The sequence below is a fragment of the Colias croceus genome, chromosome 21, assembly GCF_905220415.1.
Source record: "Colias croceus chromosome 21, ilColCroc2.1".
Classification (NCBI taxonomy): domain Eukaryota; kingdom Metazoa; phylum Arthropoda; class Insecta; order Lepidoptera; family Pieridae; genus Colias; species Colias croceus.
The window spans coordinates 6,473,456-6,500,701 of NC_059557.1; the positions used below are offsets into that span (position 1 = coordinate 6,473,456).

At 33.5% G+C, this 27,246-nt stretch overlaps 3 protein-coding genes across 3 annotated transcripts in view; 1 reads left to right on the forward strand and 2 right to left on the reverse strand.

Moving 5' to 3' along the window:
- LOC123701246 overlaps nt 1-7,718 on the reverse strand; it is a 29,280-nt gene extending 21,562 nt beyond the window's left edge. Inside the window, exons 1-2 of the mRNA XM_045648657.1 lie at nt 7,513-7,718; nt 1,693-1,724 (exon numbers count right to left, since the gene is read on the reverse strand). The gene's annotated coding sequence lies outside the window, so the exon portion shown is untranslated. The remainder of the gene's footprint in view (nt 1-1,692; nt 1,725-7,512) is intronic.
- Nucleotides 7,719-8,014: 296 nt separating this feature from the next.
- LOC123701430 (40S ribosomal protein S16) lies at nt 8,015-15,972 on the forward strand. Its single transcript, XM_045648906.1, has 5 exons — nt 8,015-8,091; nt 8,184-8,228; nt 8,760-8,891; nt 12,987-13,101; nt 15,737-15,972. Exons 1-5 carry the CDS (start codon nt 8,074-8,076, stop codon nt 15,880-15,882), a joined length of 456 nt encoding a protein of 151 aa, XP_045504862.1. The 5' UTR covers nt 8,015-8,073; the 3' UTR covers nt 15,883-15,972.
- Nucleotides 15,973-21,240: 5,268 nt separating this feature from the next.
- LOC123701217 (myosin light chain kinase, smooth muscle-like) overlaps nt 21,241-27,246 on the reverse strand; it is a 35,231-nt gene continuing 29,225 nt past the window's right edge. Inside the window, exons 5-8 of the mRNA XM_045648618.1 lie at nt 24,837-24,978; nt 23,649-23,848; nt 23,294-23,446; nt 21,241-22,938 (exon numbers count right to left, since the gene is read on the reverse strand). Of these exons, the coding sequence (XP_045504574.1) occupies nt 21,765-22,938; nt 23,294-23,446; nt 23,649-23,848; nt 24,837-24,978 (1,669 nt within the window). The 3' untranslated portion in view covers nt 21,241-21,764. The remainder of the gene's footprint in view (nt 22,939-23,293; nt 23,447-23,648; nt 23,849-24,836; nt 24,979-27,246) is intronic.

Here is a 27,246-nt window from a genome sequence, read left to right on the forward strand (position 1 = left end):
CTACAGTATCGAAAACGGAAAAATAAAAAATATGTCTCCTACGTCTCCTATTAAGTTGTAGTGTTCACATAAAAAGCTACATTAATGATATGATAATTTATTTAATTCGGAAAGATTTCTCACGCTCACTTAGTACTTTAGCATAATTTACGTGAGAGGGGAATTGAGTATCAACAACACAAATTACAGTAGGTAATCGACATTCACACGAAAATCAATAGTGTGATATTTCCTGCACTTATATTAACATCTTCGGTAACACCTCGAGTGATCAAAACATCATTATGAAAGTAATAACTAACGCTAAAGGAAACGAGAATTATTATAAGTAGATATTAGAGTCTTTTCAGTAGGTACCTATCGTATGAATAGACAGTATTGAAGGCGTCGCCAATTTTATCGTAGTAAATAAATATATGTACTTATGTAGTCTGTGGTCATTCACAGGATTAGGATTGATTAAAAAATCTCATTACCGTTTGAAGGAGTGCTCTATAATCTATTCTATGGTAATAATATTGTATCCACATACAAAAGTAGATTTAAATTGGTTTAAAATGAAACTGTATGAATGCCTATGGTCTATTGTGATTTACAGTGGCATCCGGTTTACAAATATGGTATGCATGCCAGCATAATATATTTTACGACAAACGAGATTAGACACGATTATGAGGTTAGAAATGGCGGGAAAATTGACCGTTTTTTTTTTATGAGGCAAAGGTCGTATACATATAAAAACAATAAAAAAGAGGTTTGTAATTTATTCCTACTATGGTTTATGACGCATAAAATTATATTGTAAGATTTGAAACCAGTTTTTAGGCATTGTACGCTAAAATGAGAGCAAAATTTGTATCGTAAAAGTCATCTATGAGTCATCGGTGACGAATTTCATTCATAAGCCGGTTCCATGTTTGATTCTTGGGGAATGTCGGATATGTTCCGAGAAGGTGCACTATCTTATAAATTTCAATAAGTTTTACCGGGTGATTCATGGTGTAAGTATTAGTGATATTTTCAAATTTAAAATACTTGTTAGATATTATGTAGGTAAACTATTTTTTTATTTTCTAGTTTTTGTTATAATTAAGCTAGTCTTGAGAACAAAACGCAAGTTCATGGTCACAAGTATAATAGGTTTAATTAAAATTTGGCTTGATTAATGATTTTTTCTTTGTAATATGATGTCACTCGTCATAGCAGGTAAAAAAGCGTCGTAATTAGCCGGCCTTCGCTTCACTCCCGTCTTCAGTTTAAAAGTTTAATCCGAACTTATAATCTATTTCAGGAACTGATAACTGATTTCACTATCATTATTTCAAAAATCTGTATAGAAAATCAATATTTTATTAACGATTATATTATATTATGTTTTTTATGGATAGAATAATAATAATTTTTGAAACTTTTATAACTGAACTACTGAAGAACCATTTGTTTTCGAATTTTTTTTTTATATTCGCACATAATTTATAAGTATTTACGAGAAATATTGTCTGTTGAAAAAAATATTACACGTCTATGTATATCTTCATTCCTTGTAAAATATAAAATGGAGGGAAATATTTTTTAATTAGCTGCATTTCTATGTTGTTACTATGATTTCCTGTCTAGTTGTTTCTAAGTACGGTACTAATATGGCTTCTAAGATGTACTTAAAAGTAGGTATTATATGACGGGTTGACTCACGTGTAAACTTTCACAACTGCACTCTGATGGACCTGTAATAGGAGAAATTTTATGAGTTTTCCATTTATTTATAGTGAAGTTTTCTCAAAGGGAAAGGGTTAGGGGCTAGGGCTTCTAAATATGACTTCGATTTATATGAATGCATGGAAAATTAAAATCATCATTTATCATACCTAATAAAATAAAACAGAGTATTTCTATAACAGAAGCCTAGATCTTACGCAGTTCAAATACTTACTTTCTAGTTTCTTGTTTAGAAATTTATAAAATACTAGATTTCCGCCCGCAGCTTCGCCCGCGCAGTTAAAGAAAAACCCGCATAGTTCCCGTTCCCGTGGGATTTCCGAGATTGCGTCATTTTCCCGGGATAAAAAGTAGCCTATGTATTTTTTCGGGTATCAAAATATCTCCATACCAAATTTCATGAAAATTGGTTCAGTAGTTAAGGCGTGATTGAGTAACAGACAGACAGACAGACAGAGTTACTTTCGTATTTATAATATTACTAGTATTAGTATGGATTAGCACATATAGTTACTACTACCAACATAGTATTTTTTTCTATAAATTAAATGTCGTTCTTAATTATGATTATAATCGTAGATTATCTGTTAAACTGAATTTAAAGCAATTCAAATGTTATACATATATGCATGAAATACTTAACACAAATTTACATGACAGTAGTAATCTGTCATGTTAATTTATCTCTGCAATTGTATGTAGATGCATGTAAAGGCATCTTCACACTTTTATTAATATTATTTTTTTTAATCAGTGAGTAAGGGACTGTAAGGGACAACTTTAAGAACAAGTAGGTATTAGGTAATATAGGGATGAGGGCGATGAAATTGGGCTTCTATGGAAAAATAGGAAAAAAGCTAAAAATGATACATTTAATCTTTCTTAACTTGAAAATACTAACATTTTTGTATAAAAGTAAGTAGCAGGCAACTAGATTATTTCCGAACAATGCCACAATGTATTTAACATAATATTATTAGTGTATAGAATTATAATTTAAGTCGAGTGTGAAACGACATGAGTTCTTATTGGTTGATTCACACAATATGTAACAGGTACAACTTCAGATGTTTTTAAACGAACTTAATTAAAACATTTTTGGTTTCTCATTCTCATATTATAGTCACAGTATGCAGTATAAATATTTTGTTATATTTTTATCGGATAGACATTTCGTCAATATTAAATTTTTTTATTAGTAGCTAAAAGGAGAGAAACTTACGGGACTATGCTCCTTAAGAAGAAGAAAGTAGAAACGTGTAGTTGATAAATTAAAAAGCGCACTTCTTGGCAATTAATATAAGAATATGAAAATTAATTCAAGTCCAAAAAATTACGTAAAATAAGCTTTTTAATAATTGATGCAAAAAATTTCATCTGTTACTATTAAAAAGTCCAGTCAAAAAATTTATAAAATATACATATATGTATATTCTCATAATTAATATTGTCACATACATAACTACTTCCACGGGTATTAAATAACTAGATAATAATAATATCAACCGGATGACCAGTAAGTATGCCATCGACCACCGACGTTGATAATGCAAGTAAGCATCGTCGGGTTACTATCATAGTGTTGTGTTACCGTAATACGAACTAATTGCTTAGATCGGTCAGGTTCGGATAAATCTGTTTGTTTATGTAATTGTATTACTGCTTGTTTGAAATTCTTTGTTTAGAAATTAAGGATTTTTACGGATTTTTAACGCGATTTATGCATTATATATAATAATAATATGAAGGTGATCACGGGGAGACTGACCGGTAACAGTCACATGAATATATCGCGTTTAAAATCTTTAATTTCTAAATGTATAATACTCGCGTAAAATCCAACACAAAAAAATACTATTCTTTGTTTAGTGGATATAATGTGGTACTGGTAGGTACATAATATATTATAATTATACTTAAGTACCTAATTATTTCACTTTATTGAAACTGATAAACTAGTTACGTACCTATATTGCACACAACTTTGGCTCATGACATCATGTTATTTAACTTGTATTGTTTTTCTTTTTTAACAAATGGCTGTGGAATTTTAAGACAACATGTTTATGAGCAATTTTTCAATACTGCTATAACAATGAAGTACCTAGTTCATGATTTTTTAGGTTTAATAAGAAAATGTGTGTCTTTAGTTCAAACAACATAATATTATATTCATGTGGATAAACCATAATCAACAGTAAAATATAAATGTTCAATTGTTTGAGAAAAACAAAAAAATTGCCATAATAATAAACTACTTAATCGAATCAATTGTGTGTAAGGAAGTTTCAAGTTTTTAGTACATTTTTTACAGATTATTCAAAGCCGGATAATATTTTGACTCATCTCAGCCTGTGGTCGTGAAGAATAAAGAAAAAGACATGGTTTATAGTTTAGTCATACCAAGACGTTAAAGTGAAATCTTGTTAGAAGAATTATACTAAGAAGTCTGTACTCTGTATCTAGATATATTATGTACATTTACATAATAAAGTCTTATTGTCAGTAATATCTTGCACGCAAAAAAGTTGGTGCCTTATTTAATTAACGCCTATGTAGGTATCGTCTTTTAGAGCTTTTAATAATGTCACGATAGGTAAATTATAAATATTTTATTTTTGAAGTAAAACTTTAGGCGCGTTGAGTATAAAATTTCAAGGTTGCTTCATGGCAATACCGTCACGTCATGGAGTAAGGCGATATTGGTATCTTCGAATCTTGCAAACGAAGTTTTACTTTTGACACGAGTGCTCGGCACAAACGATCTTTTTTCTTGTGCAAATACTTCACTTTGGTATCTTTGTTACTATTTCTAAGATGTAGTACTTATGATCAATATCTCAATTTCAAACTTGAAACAAACGTTATACCACAGGTTATACTTTAAATTTGAACTCAGTGTGAGATATTGTACATGTTGCTTTCTCATACAGGTTATGCAAGGGTATGTTAATAGTTTAGAAATGATGTAGCTATACTCGTTTGAGATTATCATACCAACCGGTCACAAAATGCCGCTATGATATATATGTAACGAAAAAAAACCGGTTTCAACCGTGATCTAGTAATACGCAATAGTGAAAAGACGAATTAATATTAATATATTATTATGTTATAAATTTAAATAAATAAACGATGAAAAAATAAGACAAATTGACGATGTGTTGAATAAAAATAAAATCGGTGTATTTCTTGATTTCTTTTAAAATGTTTTTTAAAACACTTTCATCTAATATCGATAAGTTATTAGTAGATATTCCATTTTTTAGACAAAAATTGCTAAAATTAAAAATAGTAGGATTATTGTTTAAATAGTTCCGATTTAATAATATAATAATGAATCATAAGTTGTTATCAATATTCAATACACTCATCGTATTATAATTAATGTTACTATCGTTGACAGTAAGATTTAAATATTTTATCGATAGTTTTCTACTTTAGTTTGTAACTTCAGGTAGGTACAGTACGTAGAAGAAAAGCGGAAATAAATGGACGTTTAGGTCCAAATAAAAAGATTTTATTTTCCTAAAGGTTGTTATCTACTTTATTGCAACAAATTTAATAAAAGACAAGACTACTAATACCTAGGTACTACTTATATTTAAATTATACCTTATTATGGCGTGCAAAAACATAAATATATTAAGATAATTAATAATTATATACTTAGGATAAGTATTTAAGTAGGTACTTTAAAAATTTGAAAGTTGAAGCGCCATCTTAGTGCCCAGTAGGTACACATTACATGCCCTATGATTAAGTTACTTTAAGTAACGCATAATGCCTCGCCCAATCTTTAAGCTCTGGCAATGACCTCTAAACTATGATGTAAAAGCTCTTATGAAAGTTAACGATACATATAACTTGTTGGATAACTTTAAGTTTAAAGTACTTATGTTAAGTTTAAGGTTCAATGTTTTAAGAAAAAATCTACGATGTTGAAACTTCATACAATTACAAAATAGGAGCAATATACTAACTAGTACACATTCTTGTAAATAATTGATATGAAATTATTGTACCTATAATCACCGATTCTTGATAAGTTTACAAAGTTTAAATTAAATCTGTCCCCAGTCTAAAAGAGTCGGTTAACAAACATACAGCTAAAGAAAAAAGTTCAACTGCTAGTAACAAGCAATAAACTAAAGGAGAAAATAATACAAATTGTGCCATTTGTTATCCTCATTCTATCCAAAATGGAAACTTAGCTCCAAGCCTAACAGGAAACCATACATACGCTGTCGATAACCGTTGTATGGCCGATATGTTTCTTGCATTAAAAAGTGTACTAACTACTATCGGAGTAGGCTATGAATTGATTTGGCCCACTTACTGTTGATAATACGAGCATTCATCTATAGATTGACTAAAAATTGATAGATAAAATAAATGCTTGGAAACTTCTTTATCGTCGTTTAGTTATGATTTATCGATATTCAGTTTCAAGTTTAGCCAAATTGTAATGTTTATGGAATACAAAATAGTTATGAATTAACTTTCTCGCTAGTTTTAAGATATTATAAAATATAATGGTGAGAATTATAATAACCATAATTTATTAATAGTCAATGAATTAATTAGGTACATAGGTACATACATATTATGTAGGTAGTTAAGTAGATAATATTTTTTTTACTCAAATAAAAAATGAAGCTATTCACACTTCGATATCAATCGAAAAAGGGAAAGTTTAAGGTGAGATTAAGTGAATAATCAAAATAATTAAGGCACTAATTACACAGATTAGTAAATAACTAAATACCTAGGTAGGTACTTAGTTACAATGAACTAATGGTCCCAAAAATGTGCTTTTATATTTTATAAAGTTAACTACAAGTTTGGTTAGTTATAAGTTAAATATGAATCCTATTCAATCTAACCGTGATTTAAAATCTACCATTTTTTAATATAAGTTGCTTAAAAATAAAGATACCCTCAAAAAATTTGCGGGATGTTTAAAACTATGCGCATTTAAAAGTTTCACAAAACCCATAGGTAAAATTAACCACAAACTTCCAGTAAATGCATAAGTTTCCTTCTTTGAGGTTTAATTATTATTAAGAGGCCTACACCACCGAAACTAGCGCCACCGAACATTTTATTTTTTTACTCCTAAACCAGATCAAATTTAAAAAATCTAGCTCGGTACTTTGCTAGTATATTACTTGTAGTATTTTTGGTATTACTTTTCACTATTCTAACTGTTCATTATTCTAGAGAACTTTTGATTACCGCCAAAAGTGGCCACTTTTGGCGGTAATCAAAAGTTCTCCTAATTTACCGAATGCAAAATAATGAAAAGTAATACCAAAAATACTACAAGTAATATACTAGCAAAGTACCGAGCTAGATTTTTTAAATTTGATCTGGTTTAGGAGTAAAAAAATAAAATGTTGGGGGGGCGCTAGTTTCGGTGGTGTAGTCGCCTATGTCGAATTAACTGGGTTGCGTTTGTTGATGTTGACTGGTCACATTCCTACATGAATCATGTTTTTTGTCTTTTATTTAGTACTTATCTAAAGGATAATATTCATTAAAAACTAAATGATGATGAAGATGATTTTATAAACTCATAATTAAATACAAATGTTAAATGTAAATTGAAGTGTTTCGATTAACAAAGTAATTGCAATTTTAATACATTGAACATTGATGTACCTACCTATGTTCAATGTGTTAATAACAGTACAGGTAAGTATATGAAAAATACAAATAAAAAATAGCTTTTCAATCAATGTTAAGTGCACACAAATTGAAATTTTAATTATTACATTCGAATTTTGAACTTACCTTCAATTTTCTTCTTTAAAATCCAGTAAAGTATTTAAAAGATCGTTCATTACGACAGAAAGACACAATTTTTCTCTTTGTAACTATATTCACACTGTTTTTGTTTCGTTTTTAATACACTCGTGCGAGAATATTGGCGCTATCAGACGCACTTTAAACGAAGCGTGAACAACCAACACGCATTCCACACGACTCGACAACTACGATTACGCGCTCGGAATACAAAACAAAACGTGCCGGCTTCCCATGAATCATACATTGTGATTCTAAGAAGAGGAGAGCCATCTAGTGTAGAATTGAACAAGTTACACATGCGTGGATATTCTATTGAACACTAGATGTCGCTAGTAGTAAAATGATAAATGTAATTAAAATAAGATCTTTAAATCGTAGCATTATATTTATAAAATATTTAAAATAACATGTATTTAATTATCGTTTGTAAAAAATTAAATATTACTTTATTATAAAACTTTTCATACATTTTTTAGTCTGTCATTTTATATGTGGTGAGTTCAATTTTTGTTATGATCTGTCTAAATTCACTCTTTCTCTGTCAAAATGGCTGCCGCGCAAGAGGTGCGTGTTGATAAAAATTACAATTAATTGAGAATTTATCGGTAAAATTATGTATTTTTTGCAGTTTTGTAATTACTCTTTCGCGATTTCAGGTGAGGCGTGAACCAATTCAAGCCGTTCAAGTGTTCGGCCGCAAGGTGAGTGTTTCAATAGCGTCCACGTGTTTTTTCATAGGTCTTGTAACGTTTCTCTACCAACTATTTTCTGTAATTAAATATACAGTCTTGTATCATTTACACGTTCAAAATTAAATAAGAACGAGAATGAACTTTATAAATGTACATGCTAATTCAGCTGTGCCGATTTCTGTGTACCTACCTATATAACCAATTTCAATTCAATTCAACACACTTATAAAAGCTAAGCAATACTAGTTATAATGCTATCATGGTGATACTTCTACATGGTACTTATTTAGTTGCTACAAATACTTTATCTAAAACCGCGTAGGTAAACATATTCTATCTGCACAACATAACCTATAATACCACTAACATGAAAGTTCAGCAACGGATGTTTGTTTTCCTTTCAAAAAAGCAAGTCGGAAATCATATAACTAAAATAACCTCTTCGCTTAAAACCAATTATATTACAATTATGATACGAAGGTATTTAGTTTTTTTATATTAGGTATATATTTTTGTTCATAATAAATATATTTTTTTTAGAAAACCGCCACAGCAGTAGCTTACTGCAAACGTGGTCAGGGAGTCCTCAGAGTGAATGGACGCCCCCTGGACCTGGTGGAGCCCCGTCTTCTCCAGTACAAACTTCAGGAACCAATCCTCTTATTGGGCAGGGTATGCAGTTAATATCTCTGTTATTTTTTTCTTTCAGATGAAAGTCGCAATTGATAGATGAACGATTATTACATCCCGGAGATGTAAGATCAACAAATAACATTTAAAATGTTATAGCTTGTTTAAATCTACAGAAGATGAACGCTTCTGCCCATAAAAAAACTGATTAGTTATTAGCAGATGCAAAATGCAACTTGTAAATACACTAAAGGCTATCCAAATTTGTATAAAGATTTTATTTGTAACTCTGTAAAGGTTATTTAATAGGAGATGATTGATATAATTTGCTGATACAGTAAATGTGAATCTGAAAATAAAATTTATTTTGAACTAGCTGTGCCCCGCAGTTTTGGCCACATTGCCCTATTAGTCTTAGCGTGATAGGCTACATGTTGACTCAACCAGTTACTGATTTTTATGCAAAAATTGAAATAAATCGATTGAGTGCTCTTTGAGTATATCAGACAATTAACATTCTATAAACCATATTTTTACCTTCAGTTACCTTGGGCGTGATCTGCAATCAAAACTGATGCTTGGGGAATGACCTGCAATCAAAATACACAACACGCAGCACGCCCCAAGCATGCTTTAAAAAAATAAATAATGTACAGTTTTGAATTTCCTACAATTTTATTATAATAACTAGCTGGTGCGTTGTGCGCGGGCTGCAAGCAGCCCGCGAGCCCCTTTTGCCCCTGGGTTGAAGCAATAGGGCAGTCATTAGAAAATGTGTTAGAATTCCCAGTCCATTTGTAATTTTCCGCTAACAGCGATTCTACAGTCAGTCGGTAATGCTTATAAATTCCCCATTCAAATATTTTCCACTCCGGGGGGCTGTCCACCTTCGAGGGAGCGTAGTGCGCGGGCTGCAAGCAGCCCGCGAGCCCCTTTTGCCCCTGGGTTGAGCAATAGGGCAGTCATTAGAAAATGTGTTAAAATTCCCAGGCCATTTGTAATTTTCTGCTAACAGCGATTCCACAGTCAATCGGAAGTGCTTATAAATTCCCAATTCAAATATTTTCTATTCTGGAATGCTGTCGACCTTCGAAGGTGCGTTGTGCGCGGGCTGCAAGCAGCCCGCGAGCCCCTTTTGCCCCTGAGTTGAAGCAATAGGGCAGTCATTAGAAAATGTGTTAAAATTCCCAGTCCATTTGTAATTTTCTGCTAACAGCGATTCCACAGTCAATCGGAAGTGCTTATAAATTCCCAATTCAAATATTTTCTATTCTGGAATGCTGTCGACCTTCGAAGGTGCGTGGTGCGCGAGCTGCAAGCAGCTCGCGGCTCATCCCAGGGCAGAAATCTTCAGTCATTTGAAAATGCATTCGAATTTCCTTTCCATTTGTAACATCTGCTAACAGCGATTCTACAGTCAGTCGAAACTGCTTATAAATTACTTATTCAAATATTGTTAAAATTTTGAAACGTCTTATCGATAGCGGGCAGTGACTTTTCATAATAAACTGTTCAAGAGTTAACCTAACACGCTCGTCGCTTCGCTCCTCGCTACCTATTTGAATATTTAGGCCGGCCGCTGCCGCGACTCGCTCGCTTAGCTCGCTTGGCTCGTGCGATAGGTAGTTCAAAAGTTAACCTAACACGCTCGTCGCTTCGCTCCTCGCTACCTATTTGAATATTTAGGCCGGCTGCTGTCGTGACTCGCTCGCTTCGCTCGCATGGCTCGTGTGGTAGTTCAAAAGTTAACCTTACGCGCTCGTCGCTTCGCTCCTCGCTACCTAAACTGCTTATAAATTACTTATTCAAATATTGTTAAATTTTTGAAACGTCTTATCGATAGCGGGCAGTGACTTTTCATAATAAACTGTTCAAGAGTTAACCTAACACGCTCGTCGCTTCGCTCCTCGCTACCTATGTGAATATTTAGGCCGGCCGCTGCCGCGACTCGCTCGCTTAGCTCGCTTGGCTCGTGCGATAGGTAGTTCAAAAGTTAACCTAACACGCTCGTCGCTTCGCTCCTCGCTACCTATTTGAATATTTAGGCCGGCTGCTGTCGTGACTCGCTCGCTTCGCTCGCATGGCTCGTGTGGTAGTTCAAACCTTACACGCTCGTCGCTTCGCTCCTCGCTACCTAAACTGCTTATAAATTACTTATTCAAATATTGGTAAAATTTTTGAAACGTCTTATCGATAGCGGGCTGTGATTTTTTATAATAAACTGTTCAAAAGTTAACCTAACACGCTCGTTCTTCGCTCATCGCTACATATTTGAATATTTAGGCCGGCCGTTGACGCGACTCGCTCGCTTCGCTCGCTTGGCTCGTGCGGTAAGTAGTTCAAAAGTTAACCTAACACGCTCGTCGCTTCGCTCCTCGCTACCTATTTGAATATTTACGCTGGCCGCTGCCGTGACTCGCTCGCTTCGCTCGCTTGGCTCGTGAGGTAGTTCAAAAGTTAATAAATATTTTCTACTCCGGGAGGCTGTCAACCCTCGAAGTTGCGCGGTGCGCGGGCAGCAAGCAGCCCGCGGTGCCGTCTTTTGCCGATGCTATTCAATTACCCTTCCTACTATGGAAATTTTCATACAAAATTTTCGAAAAAAAAAAATTTCGCTTTTTAGCAAAAAAATTTATGTGCCTGGAAGCGGACCAAGTTTTTAAACATTTTTTACCTTGGTGACCCCAACCTAAGTGCCACCAGTTCAGAGAGCCGTTGAATTTCGTGATGTATGGAAAATGGAAACCGGGGGTCTGAGAGAAATTCTGAGTATGCAGTTTTGTAAATCTGACCAATCAGAGCACAGAAGTCAATTTTCAGACCGATCGTGACGAAACCGGCGCCACCATCTTGCTTTGAAAAATTGGCCATTTTTTGAAAAAAAATTACGTCCAATTTGAAATTTCTCGATTGCCCTGGTAGAACCCCATCTTCCTGATCATTTTTTAGTTCTACACCCCCCACCTATCTTGCGCCGTTTCAGAGAGCCGTCCAATTTTACGTTGTATGAAACTTGGAAACCAGCGGTGGAAACTCGATAATGAGTATGCCATCTTAATGTGCGGCTCGATTAAAGCCCCTGTGCCAAGTTTCAGCGCAATCGGATCAGCGATGGCCATTTTAGCATTTGTATGGCGGCGGTCATTTTTTCCGCCATTTTGAATTTTTTTCACTATCTGTGGTAATTGCTCGAGGTCTACTCCAAGTTTAGTTTGAGCACCCCAGATGTAGCTGCTACCGTTTGCGCGGGCCGTTGACCGTCTTCGAGAGATGAGGGAAAGTTTAAGATTTCGGATTTTTCTGGATATCCTGGGTGCTGGGCGAGTACGAATGCATCATTGGTGTATTTCTCCATTGCACCACCTCGGCTAAATTTACGTTTTTATGTTTGCGCCAAAAATGGAAAAATTCCAAAATCGAGCGTCCCACTACGGCTCCCTGGTAGCGTCCCAGGATGGTGATCATTTTTAGTTCCGGGACCCCCCACCCAACTCGCACCGTTTCCGCGGGCCGTTGGATTTTCCAATGTATGAAAGTCGGAAACCGGGGCCCGGAGCCACTCGAACGGGGCACCGATCGATTCGCCGGCTCGAACAGAGCACGTGTGCCAAATTTGAGACGTAAGGATTCATAAACGGCGATTTTGGCAAAGTACGGCGGCCATCTTGTTTTCGCGAAAATCCCCATTTTTCCACCACCCCTGGTAATCGCCACCAGTTCCGAGCATTTTTTGTTCAGACACCCCCCCTCCAGGTATCACCGTTTTTGCGCACCTCCAGGGGTCCACTCTCTTGTCCAGGGTGTTGGAGATGTCAATATTTTTCCGGTGGTCACTCGCCGCACCTCTATACGATCACGTCAAAATCCCCCCAACTTTCCCCGTAGTTTCCGAGAAACCCGATGTCAGTCAGTCAGTGAGTGAGTGGTAGTGTAGCTTTATATATATATGATATATTGTATAGATGATATTATAAATAAAAAATAAATTTCATTAATGCATTAAATGATGAACAATCTTATTCCGAACCTGAGTATCTTTGGATGTGAAGTGACACTTAAGTTCTGATTCATCGCAGAACAATAAAATATTACTGATTATATGAAATGTTGATGATAATAAAATGGTGAATATTTCAGGATAAGTTCTCCGGAGTGGACATCAGAGTCACCGTGAAGGGTGGTGGTCACGTAGCACAGGTGTACGCCATCAGACAAGCCATCTCCAAGGCACTTATTGCCTTCTACCAGAAATGTAAGTTTTATTTTTCATTTTTACATTGTAAGTATTTTTGATGATAGTGTGTGTCAAACCTAATTTAGTTGTTGATGGAATATTGTTTTGAATATGGTTTGGGATCAGTTATTCTTTTGTAGAATTAATTGAGGTTTTATTTATATGTAGCTATATCAAGTTTAATTTCTGTTTGATGATTGTAAAATGTCATTAATTGCAAATTGAGTAAATGAGTTGAGTTAAACTTAGGTTCAGAATGCATTGAGTTTATGTAGTCTAATATTCTGATAAATCTATACTAATTAGGGCATGCACCCGGGTTTACCCGGTTCCGAAAAACCCGGGTAAACCCGGGTTTTTTGATGATCTTGAGAACCGGGTCTGAAAAGTATGAAACCCGGTTCTCCCGGTTCCGACCAAAATATTAAAATATAAAGTATTATTTATATTTTGCTGCGTTATTTTAACAAATTTATTGTATCTGGCAACGTCAGACTCACGTGCATCGCGAATTTTCGTGCCACGCCTCAAGCGTGGCTCTGATTGGTTAACTAACCTTAGATGCTATAAGTTTCCTACGGTTGTATTACCCAAAAAAAAAAAAAATTAGGCTTCGAAAATGACAAAAATAAGCTACAGAAATATTTTTATTACATTTGTCGTGAATTTGAAAAGCTGTTGATTTTACTGTTTCATATAATGATCCAGTCATGTTTTTGTTTTTGGTATCAAGCTGAAATTTATATCGAATACTCAAGTCTTCGGTCCCTTGATGCTGTGAAAAAGTCAAACTCGCAAGTCAACGCATCAAAAGATACAGCCATAAATGCTGAAAATTTTCGCAAATTTCGACATTCGCATGGGACTCAAAACCTACACCTGGGTACTTTTCATGAACACAGAGCCTTTAAATTTGGTAAAAGTAACGTCTTATAACACAGATAAAGGAAAAATTGCTAGAAACATAAATTTTAAAGTTGTAAGTTTAAAATGTTGTAAACATTATAAAAAATAGGTTTCTCAGAGCGCGAGTCCGACTCGCACTTGGCCGGTTTTTTGCTTTACAGTTTGCAGTTAATGAATAAGGTTTAAGTTTATATGTGATATTATGATAACAAGATACTTTTATAAGACTGATAAATAAAGAGAAGTATTGAAATTTCGTTTCTTTATTAATTTAATAATAAGACACAAGCCGCGTAAAATAAAAGGCCCATCAGCTACTTTTACAGATACTTTTGTTTAATTTCGTATTTTTTCCGAAGTATTATAAAAGATTCTACCCGGTTCTGAGCTCGATTTGGAACCGGGTTTCAGAAACTTGGAACCGGACTCGGTTCTGCATGCCCTAATACTAATATTATAAAGCTGAAAAGTTTGTTTGTTTGTATGTTTGAATTCGCTAATCTCAGGAACTACTGGTCCGATTGGAAAAATTCTTTCGTTCTTAGATAGCTCATTTACCGAGGAAGGCTATAATAGGCTGTATATCATCACGCTAACACCAACAGGAACGGAGCCACGCGGGTGAAACCGCGAGGCGCGGCTAGTACAGTATAACCTCGGTTTACAAAAGCTTTTCAATGTAGTATTATTAATGCGAAAGCTTGATGCACTTTTCGAAGTATCACGAGGAGTAAACATTTTTCTGTTACATTTTGTTGTAATTTGTATTAAATTTTGGTTTTATCCTTTTTCAATGGAAGTAAGCGTCATATTCGCTGTTTTCATGAATTTGAATGTAAAATATACCAATTTAACTAAAAATGGAGAAGTGAATGCTCTAGAGTCTAGTTTATTAACATACTAGATTACCGCCCGCGGCTTCGCCCGCATTTTCAAAGGAAAACCTGCATAGTTCCCCTTCCCGTGGGATTTCCGGGATAAAACCTATCATATGTGTTAATGCAAGTTACCCTCTATATGTGTGCTAAATTTCATTGTAATCGGTTCAGTAGTATTTGCGTGAAAGAGTAACAAACACACACACATCCTCACAAACTTTCGCATTTATAATATTAGTAGGACTAAACTTTAAAGTGACAAATGTATTATAATCTGTTATAAGTAAATGCTTATTAAGTGTATTCATACAAAACTAACAAAAATCCCTTTCCTTCCAAAGCTGCCTTGTCACCATATAAGGTAGTCATTTCAGGGAAAGGAGATCAACAGTGACATTACCAAGCAGCATGTGTCTTCTATACCTTGCTCGTTTGAAATGATCGCAACATTTATTTAAACTATTTATATTTAGACTTTATAAAATTGAATTTTCAACCAAACATAATACTTAATGTGTAGGACTGTTTAGTGTTTACATCTATAAATAAAATTCTGGATTTTCATAATATCTTGTTATTGTTTTTCATAAATGTACACAATTTTTTGTTTATAATAATATGATTAGTAATTTAAAACTGAAAGTTCATCCATATACATTTTCGTAATTAAGATTGTGGTGGTATAAAAGAGAAATTGAGTTTTCTTATACCATTCATGTTTTAATTAGAAAATTAATATAATAATTCTGTTCTTTCAGTTCAGGTATCTTTATCACTGATCTAATTCGATAATATGCATAATAAATTGGAAGGACGAACATGAAACTTAAATCACTGTGATTTTGAATTTATTTATTTTTTCTTTACAGATGTAGATGAAGCCTCCAAGAAGGAAATCAAAGATACCCTCGTCCAGTACGATAGGAGTTTGCTAGTGGCCGACCCCCGTCGCTGCGAGCCCAAGAAGTTTGGCGGTCCGGGAGCCCGCGCAAGATACCAGAAATCTTACCGTTAATTGTCTGTGGTTGGCGCGCGCTGTGGTATTGCTCTGGTGTCTATGGTCAGGGCAATATCATTGCGTGGTTAAATAAAAAATAAGAAAATATGACTTTGTTTTATTTGCTATTATATAAATACCTAGCAATAATTACCAGAAGAATTTTATTCTATACATTGAATACAAAATATATACAAGTAACGTACCTAAGCCATAATATCACAGAGAAAAATTTTGTGGCTTTCACGCAAAACTACTGGACGGATTTTGATAAAACTTGTTATAGATACACAGCTCATACAGCCCTTCTCGACATAAAGGTTTTTTATTTTGCAAATTTTGCAATATTTATTTTGAATAAGGGCAAACTAGGTAATGTAATTGCGGACACAAGTAGTAATGTATAGGTAATTCTATTGTACAACATCAAATTGATTTATACCTATCTACTAATACCATAGGACCCCAACACGCTGGCCAAGTGCGGGTTGGTAATGTCACGTAGTTATCGAAGTTTTACTTTTGGCCATGCTGGTGTCCTTATAATGTTTTCACAAATTGAAGCTGTGGCGATGTGGATAATATATTATAATGAATTTGTAAAGAAATTTAATTTGTTTTAGATAGAGGTTGGTTATACATTTCAATGTAAAAACTTTCAATTATCATTTTATCAAAATCATCGTAAAATAGTGTAGCGAAGATCCTAGGCATTGAGTAATATCAACCGAAGTTGAATTTATGATACCTGAATGCATTGAATTAGATATTTTAAAAAAGCAATGAAACGGTAATTGGTATGTGTAAATTTCATATTTTATAAATTCCGATTGATGACGCTAAATTGAAATTGTAATGATAAATTGAATTGAATTTGAGCGGGAGCGGACGGCTCACCAAACCTCTCACGAGATGTCTCATACAAAGTAAGTTAAGTATGTAATGGGCATTTTCACAAAAATGTATACCCCCTGATTTTCACCTGTCCCTCGAATTCATTAAATTCTATATAATGAAGTAGTTGCCAGAATTATTTATATATGCTATCAAAGTGAAGAAACGTATACAATATTTTGTTTTTTTTAACAAAAACTATGACATAATCTAAAATAAAGTTAAGTTAATTATAAATAACCATTGAAAAATGTGTAATTTTACGCTGTCCCCTGCTTACTCTTACGCGTTTATTAAATCATTTCTTAACTTTTTTGTTAGAAAGGTACCATCTTTTAAGGTTTTATTTGGTCCAGGATAATCAGTTACTGTGATAATAGTTAAAATATAATAACCTTATATAACAAAAATAAAATATAAAAAAATAAAAAAGAAAATCAAAAAAATTGTCCTTCCCGGAACGTTCAGTTTTGTCACCGATTTTCTAAAAAAGAAATTACTGTGGTTCAAATAGTTTTGCATTACTGTCAACACCATAGCTACTGCTATGCAACTTATCAGGTTAGAAGCCTTCAGGGTCCAAAAACTGCTTAGAAGGAGTGCACGCGTGTTTGCAAGCCGCAGGGACCAAATTCTTCATTCAGGTATGTGACCATATTTTGGCTTATTTCTATCTATTTATCTTGTAGTATTTAGTTAATTTTGTTTTAAATGTTTTTATATGTAAGTTGATCAAAAGTTTTGATGAATATAAGTGTTGTGGTTATATTTTAAACCGTTTTTATTACGAGAGGATTATCAAATGTGACTTCCGCTGTGTGACTATTTGAGCGGTCACATATACGCTGAACGAAAAGTCACAACATGCCTGAACACATAAAGCAATGTTTACATGGCGATTTTCTTGAGCTATAAAAATATTTTTCTAAGACATTTTTGACTGAGTTCCAAAAGTAGATTTCAAAAATAAAAATAATTTCCCCATACAGATCGCAACAGCTGATTGATCATTTTGCATGAGGAAGTAAATTTTTTTTTAGAGGAAAAAAAGAAGCAGTATGCATAAAAAGAAACAAAATAATCCAGCAGAACTAAGAATCTAGACAATGTGCCTTGTTTAACTACGAAAGGTAATAATGAAACAAAAATCTTAATTTTTTTTACGATATTTTTCATTGGTTTTTTTTTTATTTACAGATTAACCTTCGTGTTTGCAGCGTCCACTGAAACAAGATTTTTTATCCAATATGGTGATTGAGATTATTTATTTAAGGTTAATAATAAACGAATCACGAAGACTGATTATCGACTGATTAATTTGATTAGTGCCAATATAAAACATAAAAAAGACTTCTTATTCTTGAATCTTGATAGTAATTAACCCTTTAGATAAATAATAATAATGTGATGGCTTAGTCCGAACTGATTGTGATAATTTAGGTTGAAGTTAAGTTAAGTTTATAATTAGGTATATTTATTATGTGCCTGCGTACTTTTTTTTCGCCATGTAAACGCACCCTTTCCCTTTTTAGGTATTCGGTTGTGTGACTGTCCCTATAATACGGAGCTGAATTTTTTAAATATTTCAGTAGATTTTACATTTAATGCCCTTCAAATCAGTCCCTTTAATGGAGAATAATACATAAGTGTTATATTTGTTGCCTTTTCTCTAAAAAAGTATCTAACATTTTAAATGTAAAGATAATAATGACAGTTAAAGTACCAGAGTCACAATACTGAATGTACTATTATTTTTTTTAATTAGCTTAGATCCAAAAGTTGGGAATAGTGAGTGTTTAAAATATACAAAATAACGATTTTAAGTTAATAAATAAACAATATCTAAAAATTCTTATATTTTGCACTGTTTTTCCAGCTACTGAATATAGTCACAAAACTGATATAAAATTGCGAGTCTTTCCATTGTGTCCTATTATTTTTACAGATTTCTCATTTTAAACCCATTGTATTATATTTTTTCTTGAAGTATATTGAATTTCCGTTTTAAAGAGACCAAAAAAAGTTTAAAATATAATACTTTATTAAAAAATGTATTTTTCAAGCAGGGGGTACATTTTTGTGAAAATGCCCTAATACATTATACATAATATTTTTATGTAGAAATGAAGCTCACCTACCTGGCGACCGCAATTTTTTTTTTGTAGTTTTAAATTTTTATTATGCCATATCGTTAGTTCATGGTTTGTTCTTAATGATTTGCTACAAATAATTATTGTTCGTTCCGAGTAATGGATCAATATATTTTACATAAATTGGTCCACGACATATTACTTGAAATATACTTTGTATCAGAGACATCTAGTGGTGAATAGAGGAATCGAAATTAATAATGACTACAGCCTCCAACTAATAGATGGCGCTGTATTTAATTTCAATATTACAGGATTCATGAAATATAATGCTAACACTTTAAAGCAGCTGAAAAATATACCTATATATAGTTAAATTTTTGATCCCTAATTTAAATATTGATTTAACTGCAAACTTATAATAAAATTACAATAATATACAAACTACTAGCGCCATCTACATCAATATTAGATTAATTATATTTTATTGCTGTGACATCTAGCGATGACTAGTAATAACTAATTGCACAAGAATTACTGCCAGATACTAACAGATGGCGTTGTTGTTAATTTCATAAATCATTTATTTTCTATCAGTGACATCTAGTGGTGACTAGAAGTATCAAAATAAAACAATCTGGTAATATTATAAAGCTGAAGAGTTTGTTTGTTTGAACGCGCTAATCTCAGGAACTACCGGTCCTATTTGAAAAATTCTTTCTATGTTATATAGCCCATTTATCATGTCAGGCTATAGGCTATAATCTTGATCTCAGGCTATAATGTGTCATCACGCTAAGACCAACAGTAGCGGAGCTACCCGGGTGAAACCGCGGAGCGCAGTAGTATTACAAAATTATCAAGCTAAATGTCTGGTGTAGATTCAATGTTTAAAATCAGCGGTACTGTATTGCGTATTCGGTAGTAGTGTCTAGTGAATAAATAAGCGAGAAATATAATTCTACTTAGATCAAAATGCAAAGGGCATTTTGATCTAATTGGAATTAAATAAAACAAGTTGTTTAATAATAATCTTTTTAATGTTTATTGTTTAACCGTTTTCACCCATTAGTTAGAACTATATGTATTTGCGCAAGAAACAGTATCGCGCAAAAGTAAATGCAATTGATATAACACATGAATTTGTTTAATGTCTTATTAGATATGTTTAGTTTTTTAATGAATAACATTTGTTTATAATGTACCTATCACAAAATAACTCATCAAACAAAAACAATTAGACTAACTACATAACAATGAATAAAGTAACGTCGAGACAATCTAGCGAGAATTAGATTTAGTTTAAATTAGTACAAATTAATGTCTTTCTTAAATTTTAAAATAACCTAAAACTCGATGATTTAATCAATCCATGCAGATCTTGGTGAGATTTGTTGGCACTAATAAAATAATCTTAAATCTAATTCTAATACTTTGTTAAATACTCTTATCAATATGGAATTTGACAAGTCTTCACATTTACAGGCTCTAATGTAATGCCGATAAGTTAATTATGATGACCTAGTTCTATGTTACAAATAGATTGCAGAACTTTCTACGATATTTTATAATTGATTGAATCTAATGTTAAAATTTGAAAAAAATAGGTACTAAAGTATATCATAGCCCTTGGCAAGCCTCAAATTTATTTTTACTTAAATAATAACAAACGTTAACAGTTATATTATTGAGTATGTCATGAAAACAAGTTTAAAATAAATATTTATCACTTAAATATAAAGATAAAATATTGAAGTGATCTATGCAACTATGAGATTTTCTATTGTCTTTTTCACTCTAATGACTTTAAATAACTCGAATTTATAATTTTAGCTGCATTTTCATAACTGAAATTCAAATTAAAAAATACAGTAGATAACAGATTATAACCTAAAAAAACAGCCTACACTTGGCACAGATTAAAAAAATAAAGACGCCCATTCACTTCTCGTCTTTTTCATGGACGTCTTCAAACTTGGCGCCCATTCGCTTCAAGGCTATCACAGCTGCGACGGCTTTCGCCCAACGTTTCTTGATGACGTATCGTTTTAGTTTCGTCTTGGTCACGTGTAGTTCGGTACAAAGCGCTGATTGGATGAGCCACGGGTGCGTGAGTGTGGCTGAAGCTGTGAGCCGGTCGCTGGAGTAAAAACATTATATTGTTTTACTTACTTTTGGGATGATAAATGGGGACGTAGGATTGGTAGTTACGGGATTTTAAAATATGATTTAACTTCATAATTATGGTCGCATATAATATGAGATTCTTTTTTTGTAGGTTTTAATAGAAATACAATTAATTTTCCACATGAGACACAATTATTTGATTTAACTTCTTATTTTGTATAGACAGATTTCCAAAGGTGATGAATGAGTGAAATAAAACATCAAAATTAATTAAGCCTTATATTTAAAACAACGTACATATTTAACAATAAATTATATTTAATACAGCACAAATACTTAACTTAAGTACCGTTAAGGAACAAATATGAATAACACGGAGTAAAATTAAATGTGCGCTTATTTACAGAACAGTATAAAAAATTAACTATAATGTGAATGTTGTGTAAAAAAATTTCGAAATTGTATCTCAGTCTTCTTCTGTAATCGGGCTGATACAGAGCTTTGAGTATGGAGACTAGATTCGTATAAAATTGTCATCTAATGTCATTTTCATATTCAATCTTAAAAAATAATGTCATTTTCCTAATTTGGTAACCTACAAATTATTCAGAAAGGCACACCGATTGAAACTTTACGTATAATGTATTATTCTTTGATTTTTATTACGACGTAAGTGAGATCATTAATGAATCATGGATACGGTATACGTTGTTCGATTTAAGTTAGATATCTCATTGGGTTCACCTTTCTGAATAAGGTCATGGCACAGTCCGTTAAACTTGACTAAAATCATTTCGAACTAGTTATGTTATTTGTTAATTTTGTCCTTTGCATTTTCTCATCTGACGTTTGTCTTCGGAAGAACGCGTGGAGGCTGGACATTGAGTTTTGGGCGAGTTCGTTGGACGGAGACCATTCTAATGAGATGGATTGATGTCTTCCACCGTTGGAAGTGCCTCCAGCTGATCTCTCTGCTTCTACTTCTTCTGTTTCTCCCCATTTTTCTAGAAGATGCAAAAGCAGGTCTTTTGTCCGATGCGCGTTATTCTCATCTCCTCGCCTGTACGGCATCTGTCTTCCATTTTCGTAACCATTCATCAATTTATCTATCTTGTCACGACGCCGATCGAATTCTTCGAAGAATGTGTTGCGTTTGTCTGTCGGTTGATCTGGAACGTCTCTGCTCGTACTCGTCACTCGTTTGGATCTAGTTTTAACCCAGGGCATTTTACTAGTCATAGGTCTTTCTGGCTCCTTTTCTTTTAAAAACGTTGAGTTTATTTTGTGTGACGATTTTGACATGAACACTGTTTTCTCGCTTTTGGCGTCGCCATTTGTGTATATTTTCTTGAAAGTCGATTCTGTTTCAGTTTTAAAGCCATTTTGTGTTTTCTTCTCCTCTCTGGATACTTTCTTTTCCAATACATTTTTGTCCATTTCTTTCATGCTGTTGTTGTTCGTTAAATCCGTGTTCATAGTTGACAACATGAATAGGTGATCCGATAATTTCTTGATTTCTTCCGCTAAATTTTTCCTAACTAGTACATCTGGTCTTTTATGTAAGAAGCAACTACTGTCGGAAGCTCTCCTTTCTACTGGATTGTATCTGGTCTTGAATTTCGTCGGTTCTCTTGGCGGAGGAGGTTCGAAATCTAGGTCATCTTCATCGAAGACAATATCTGGTGAGCTGCTGAGAGAGCTTCTGGGTGACGGTGAGCAGCCTCCGATTGAGGATCTTTCACAATTAACCAGAGTCAGTATTTCCTGGGATTCATTGTCGAACACATATGGCGAGTTAGGATGTTCACTCCATCTTTCCACGAAGAGTCGAAGGTTATCCTTGGCCATGTCTAGCTCCTGTTTGTGGGATAGCCTCGTTTGTTCCCGCGGCTTCTCTTGCGTCACCGGCGGGCGTTTGACGAGCCACCTGTGCCTCAAACACTCCGTAGCGCTCGGCCGTGACCTGCGACAAAGACCCTTGTTACTATTACCCCAACACCTCAAATTGTATGCACTAAAAAGCCAATATGGTCCAGACCATGATGCTAGACTACATCTACAGTAAATATGTACTACCACAAAAACATGCTAGATGAGTTTCTAATATAAATTTTATAGATAAACTACGTAACTTTGTTAGAAACTGATATCAGTCAGTGTTGGCTACAACAAGTAACAAAGGGTCTTTATCGACAGGTACACTACACACTACTTGTTCGAAAGTTGCTTTTAATTCTTTCGTCAAGACGTCTATTGACTTTTGAGTGAAGTAAAAGCATAGAAAAAAAGGAAAGAATGCAATAAAAATGTATACTCACTCTTTATCTTTGACGAGGAGTTTTTTAATGAAGTCCTTGGCGTCTTCAGATATCTCGTTGAACGCTTCGTCATCGAAGTCGTACTTGGCGATCGTTACGTTGGCCATTGTCTCTATATCCGTTTCGCCCATAAATGGTGATAAGCCAGATAACCTGCAAAAATGTATTTAAGGCATAAGTTTGGTTTGAGAATATAAGAAATAATTAGTGAAAAAACTTCTCTCCCAATTAAACCTAAACTATGGACATACACAGATTCCATACATTAACCAAATTTGAGTATACTTTTGTGCTCAAAACAACTGCTTTAATTAGACCAACCTAAATAAAAAACGATATAATATTTAATACTTACAGTACATAGCATATAACGCCGATCGACCACATATCAGTCCCATAGCCAATCTGGTCAAAGTTAACAACTTCAGGCGCGACGAACTCTGGGGTACCGAACAATACTTGTAGTTTCTTCTCTGGGTCGTAGAAACGCGCCAAGCCGAAGTCGATGATTTTGATGCGGTTCCCCGCTTTTGTTAGGCATAGGATGTTTTCTGGCTGTAAATTTATGAAGGTTGAATTATGATCCGAAAAATATAGCTTATTTTATTTTATTAGAGACTCATATTAACTTTACACATAATATGGAAAACTAAATAAGAGGAAAGCAACTATTAGTTTGGATGCTCTTATTATTTATTTGATTTGATTCAATAAAATTTCATATAACGCCTTGGAAATTGGAATAAACATATAAAACAAATAGAAGAGCTAAAGCTTTAGAACTTATTTGTACCAACGCAACGTAATCATGTCTATGTTATTTGCTATAAAAACAACATTCCCTGAAGTAATCTCGATCAGGCTAAATATAAGTAATCGTCTTGGATCATTCATAGGCGTATTTTGAACAGCACTCTCAGTGAATCATACTTGAGGTGAATAGTGAATACTAATTATAACGAGCTTCGACAATTATAAATCCGAGTCAAAAATAAAAGCTTGTAAAATAAACAATAATGGCGTCGTGACTGCGGACAATCATAAAACTCCTGCGCATACTTTTCCGCCATTCTGATTAACGACTTGGATCTGAACCAAAATGGAATCACACATTACTGACAAGCGAGTTATTTCAATTTGATCATTTGTGATTTGTGTGATGTACGTTTGTACGCAAGACTTGTAATGTTTAGATTTCGCATTACAATGTTGCTCTATTTATGTACCCTATGTTTTTGGGCAAATCTTTGTATGATGTAGATTGTAGAGCTTCTTTTTATATCTCATTTGTCCTAACATTTATCAATTTAGGAGTTAAAAGTTGTGCGTGTTTAATATTTAACACCTAAGACCTAAGTCTAATTCCAAGCTATGCTAGTGTAGATATAGTAAGGCAAAACATTTTGTTTCTTGATCGTGCGTCCAAAAAACCACTCTTAACACAAATACTGACCAAAAAGGAGTACCTAACAAGCTTGTTTACATGCGTGCCCTTTTCACGAATGTGTATGCACTATTATATCTTTGCAATAACAAAACATACCTTCATATCGAGATGCAGTATGTTCTGTCGGTGTACGAATTCAATCCCCTCGCATATTTGCCGCATGAACACGGTGCACGCGCGCTCCGTCAACACAAAGTCCTCATCGATGACGCGCTCGAATAGCTCGCCGCCGGTTATACTGAAACAATTATAATGTTTAGATAATGGACGTTTGTCTATATAGATTTTAATGATAATAAGACATTATTTACAAATTACAATGGTTTAGAAATTTTTAATCAAGTGTCGGGACTTCACAGTGCAAAAATTAAGAAGCTTCAAATTATAAATACGTACTTAATAAAATCCTTTAAATTATTTAAAGGATTTTATTAGTGACTAGCTTCCGCCCGCGACTCCGTCCGTGCGGATGTCGGTCTTCGCGTGGATGGTTTATTTCTCCATTTTGAGTAGGTACTGACAATAAAATCTTATAAATATCTATTGGACCCAATTCCCAAATACGGCTAGGCCTATAATAATTAATACGCAACGTGTGTTCGCGGTTCTACGGAACAACGTCTATGGATAAAACTGAAAAATTAAGATTAATTTTTTCTACGTATTTTTCCAGGATAAAAAGTATCCTATTTTACGCCCAGGATAATAAGGTATAATTATACCAAGTTTCATCGAAATCGAACCGCTAGTTTTCACGTGATGCCTTCACATACAGACAGACAGACAGACAGACAGACAAAAATTTTTTTAATCACATATTTGGGTTTGGTATCGATCCAGTAACACCCCCTGCTATTTATTTTTTCAATATTTTCAATGTACAGAATTGACCCTTCTACAGATTTATTATAAGTATGTATAGATTCGTGAATGGCAGGATTTATTGCAAACACTGAGACAACGATGTTGTATCTTTAATAAATCTTATAAGAAATTAACACGTATTTTTAGAAATAAAAAACGTGAATTAACTTGAGTGTCTGCCAAATATTTATAATTGCATAAAAGTATATTCACTGCTGAGTGTTGAGAGCTGAAAGGTGCGTACGTCTATGGCGGATGGATTGTTGGCGCCAAAAGCGTCGCAAGAATAGAACAGATAAAACAAAAGCGGACTTTAGCTCAAAATGATTCAACTATTATTTATACAAATATACTATCATCGAAATAACACGAATTTGAATTTACGTTTGTACCTAAAGAAAAAGCTATATTATTCAAAGTTTGTTATCAAGTTGTCATATATATCCGATAAAATTGAAGTCGTTGGATAAAATCAATCTCAACTCAAGATGAAAACATTGGAATTTGTAATGTCCCAGCAGTAAACTAAAATCATGAAGTCGTTTAACTGGTACATACAAAGTAATAATAAACGGGTATAGCCCAAGAAGCTTATATCCTCTAATACACTGGAGATTGCACTATGACCATTAACTTGAAACAAGAAACTATGACATTCAATGACGTCAGTCATGTTATTTGTCTCTTTCTGTCGAGTGACCACGCTGGTTTGTAAATTCAGGATTTTTCAAAATAGAAAAAACTAAAAATCATGGTCTATAAATAATAATGACATATATTTTTAACAGTATTTATATTATAATATTATGGTCATACTTTATAGGTAGGTACATACAATTTTAATTGGTATAGAATGATAGTTATAAATAACTTTTGGCTACAAAGCTTGGATATGAACCGATATATAGCATTAACATCCTTTGTAAATAGAGGAAAGTTGTGTTTTGCATCAGATGCTGTTTACCAAATTGTTAGCTACTCAGATCTTCTTTTTAAACGCGTTGCTTCGACGGGTCAATTTCAAGCCAGAATCATCAAAGAAAAACTCTTTATAGCAGCCTAGCACAAATTTCAGCTAACTTTACAAAGTTTATTTTTCAAAAGGTATTTTTTCTGGGTCGTAATCCTCAGTAACCTTGATGGGCACATATATTTCTTTTTATTTTACTTTTTGGAAAGCTGAAATACGTAAAACAAAAAAATATGAGGTAAGTTAAAAAAGTATAAATTTCAATGTAAAAACGAACAATCTTATAACTACATGTGAGTGCAATACCGATGTCATGTGTTGTTTCATTACTAGTAACAATCTTTAAAATGGTGTTCTAAATTTTCATCATAATATTGTTATTACAATATATTCTCTTCGCTATCCATAAAAACTCGTCATCATGGTTACCTTACTTGTTAAATCTGTTTATTGAAAACTTGTTGAAAAATGATAAAGTATTAGGGAAATAACAAATTTAACATGACTGCTTACTAAAATGATGCTAAATTAGACAATTTTTGCCATTGAAATGATTCTAAACAGGTAAATGCAGGAGTATTGAGGAATATTGTAAATAACGTAAATATACACTTGCCTGTGAAATTCTATGCCAGAATTTGGTGTCCAAACACTTCTGCAATTTTGCACAAT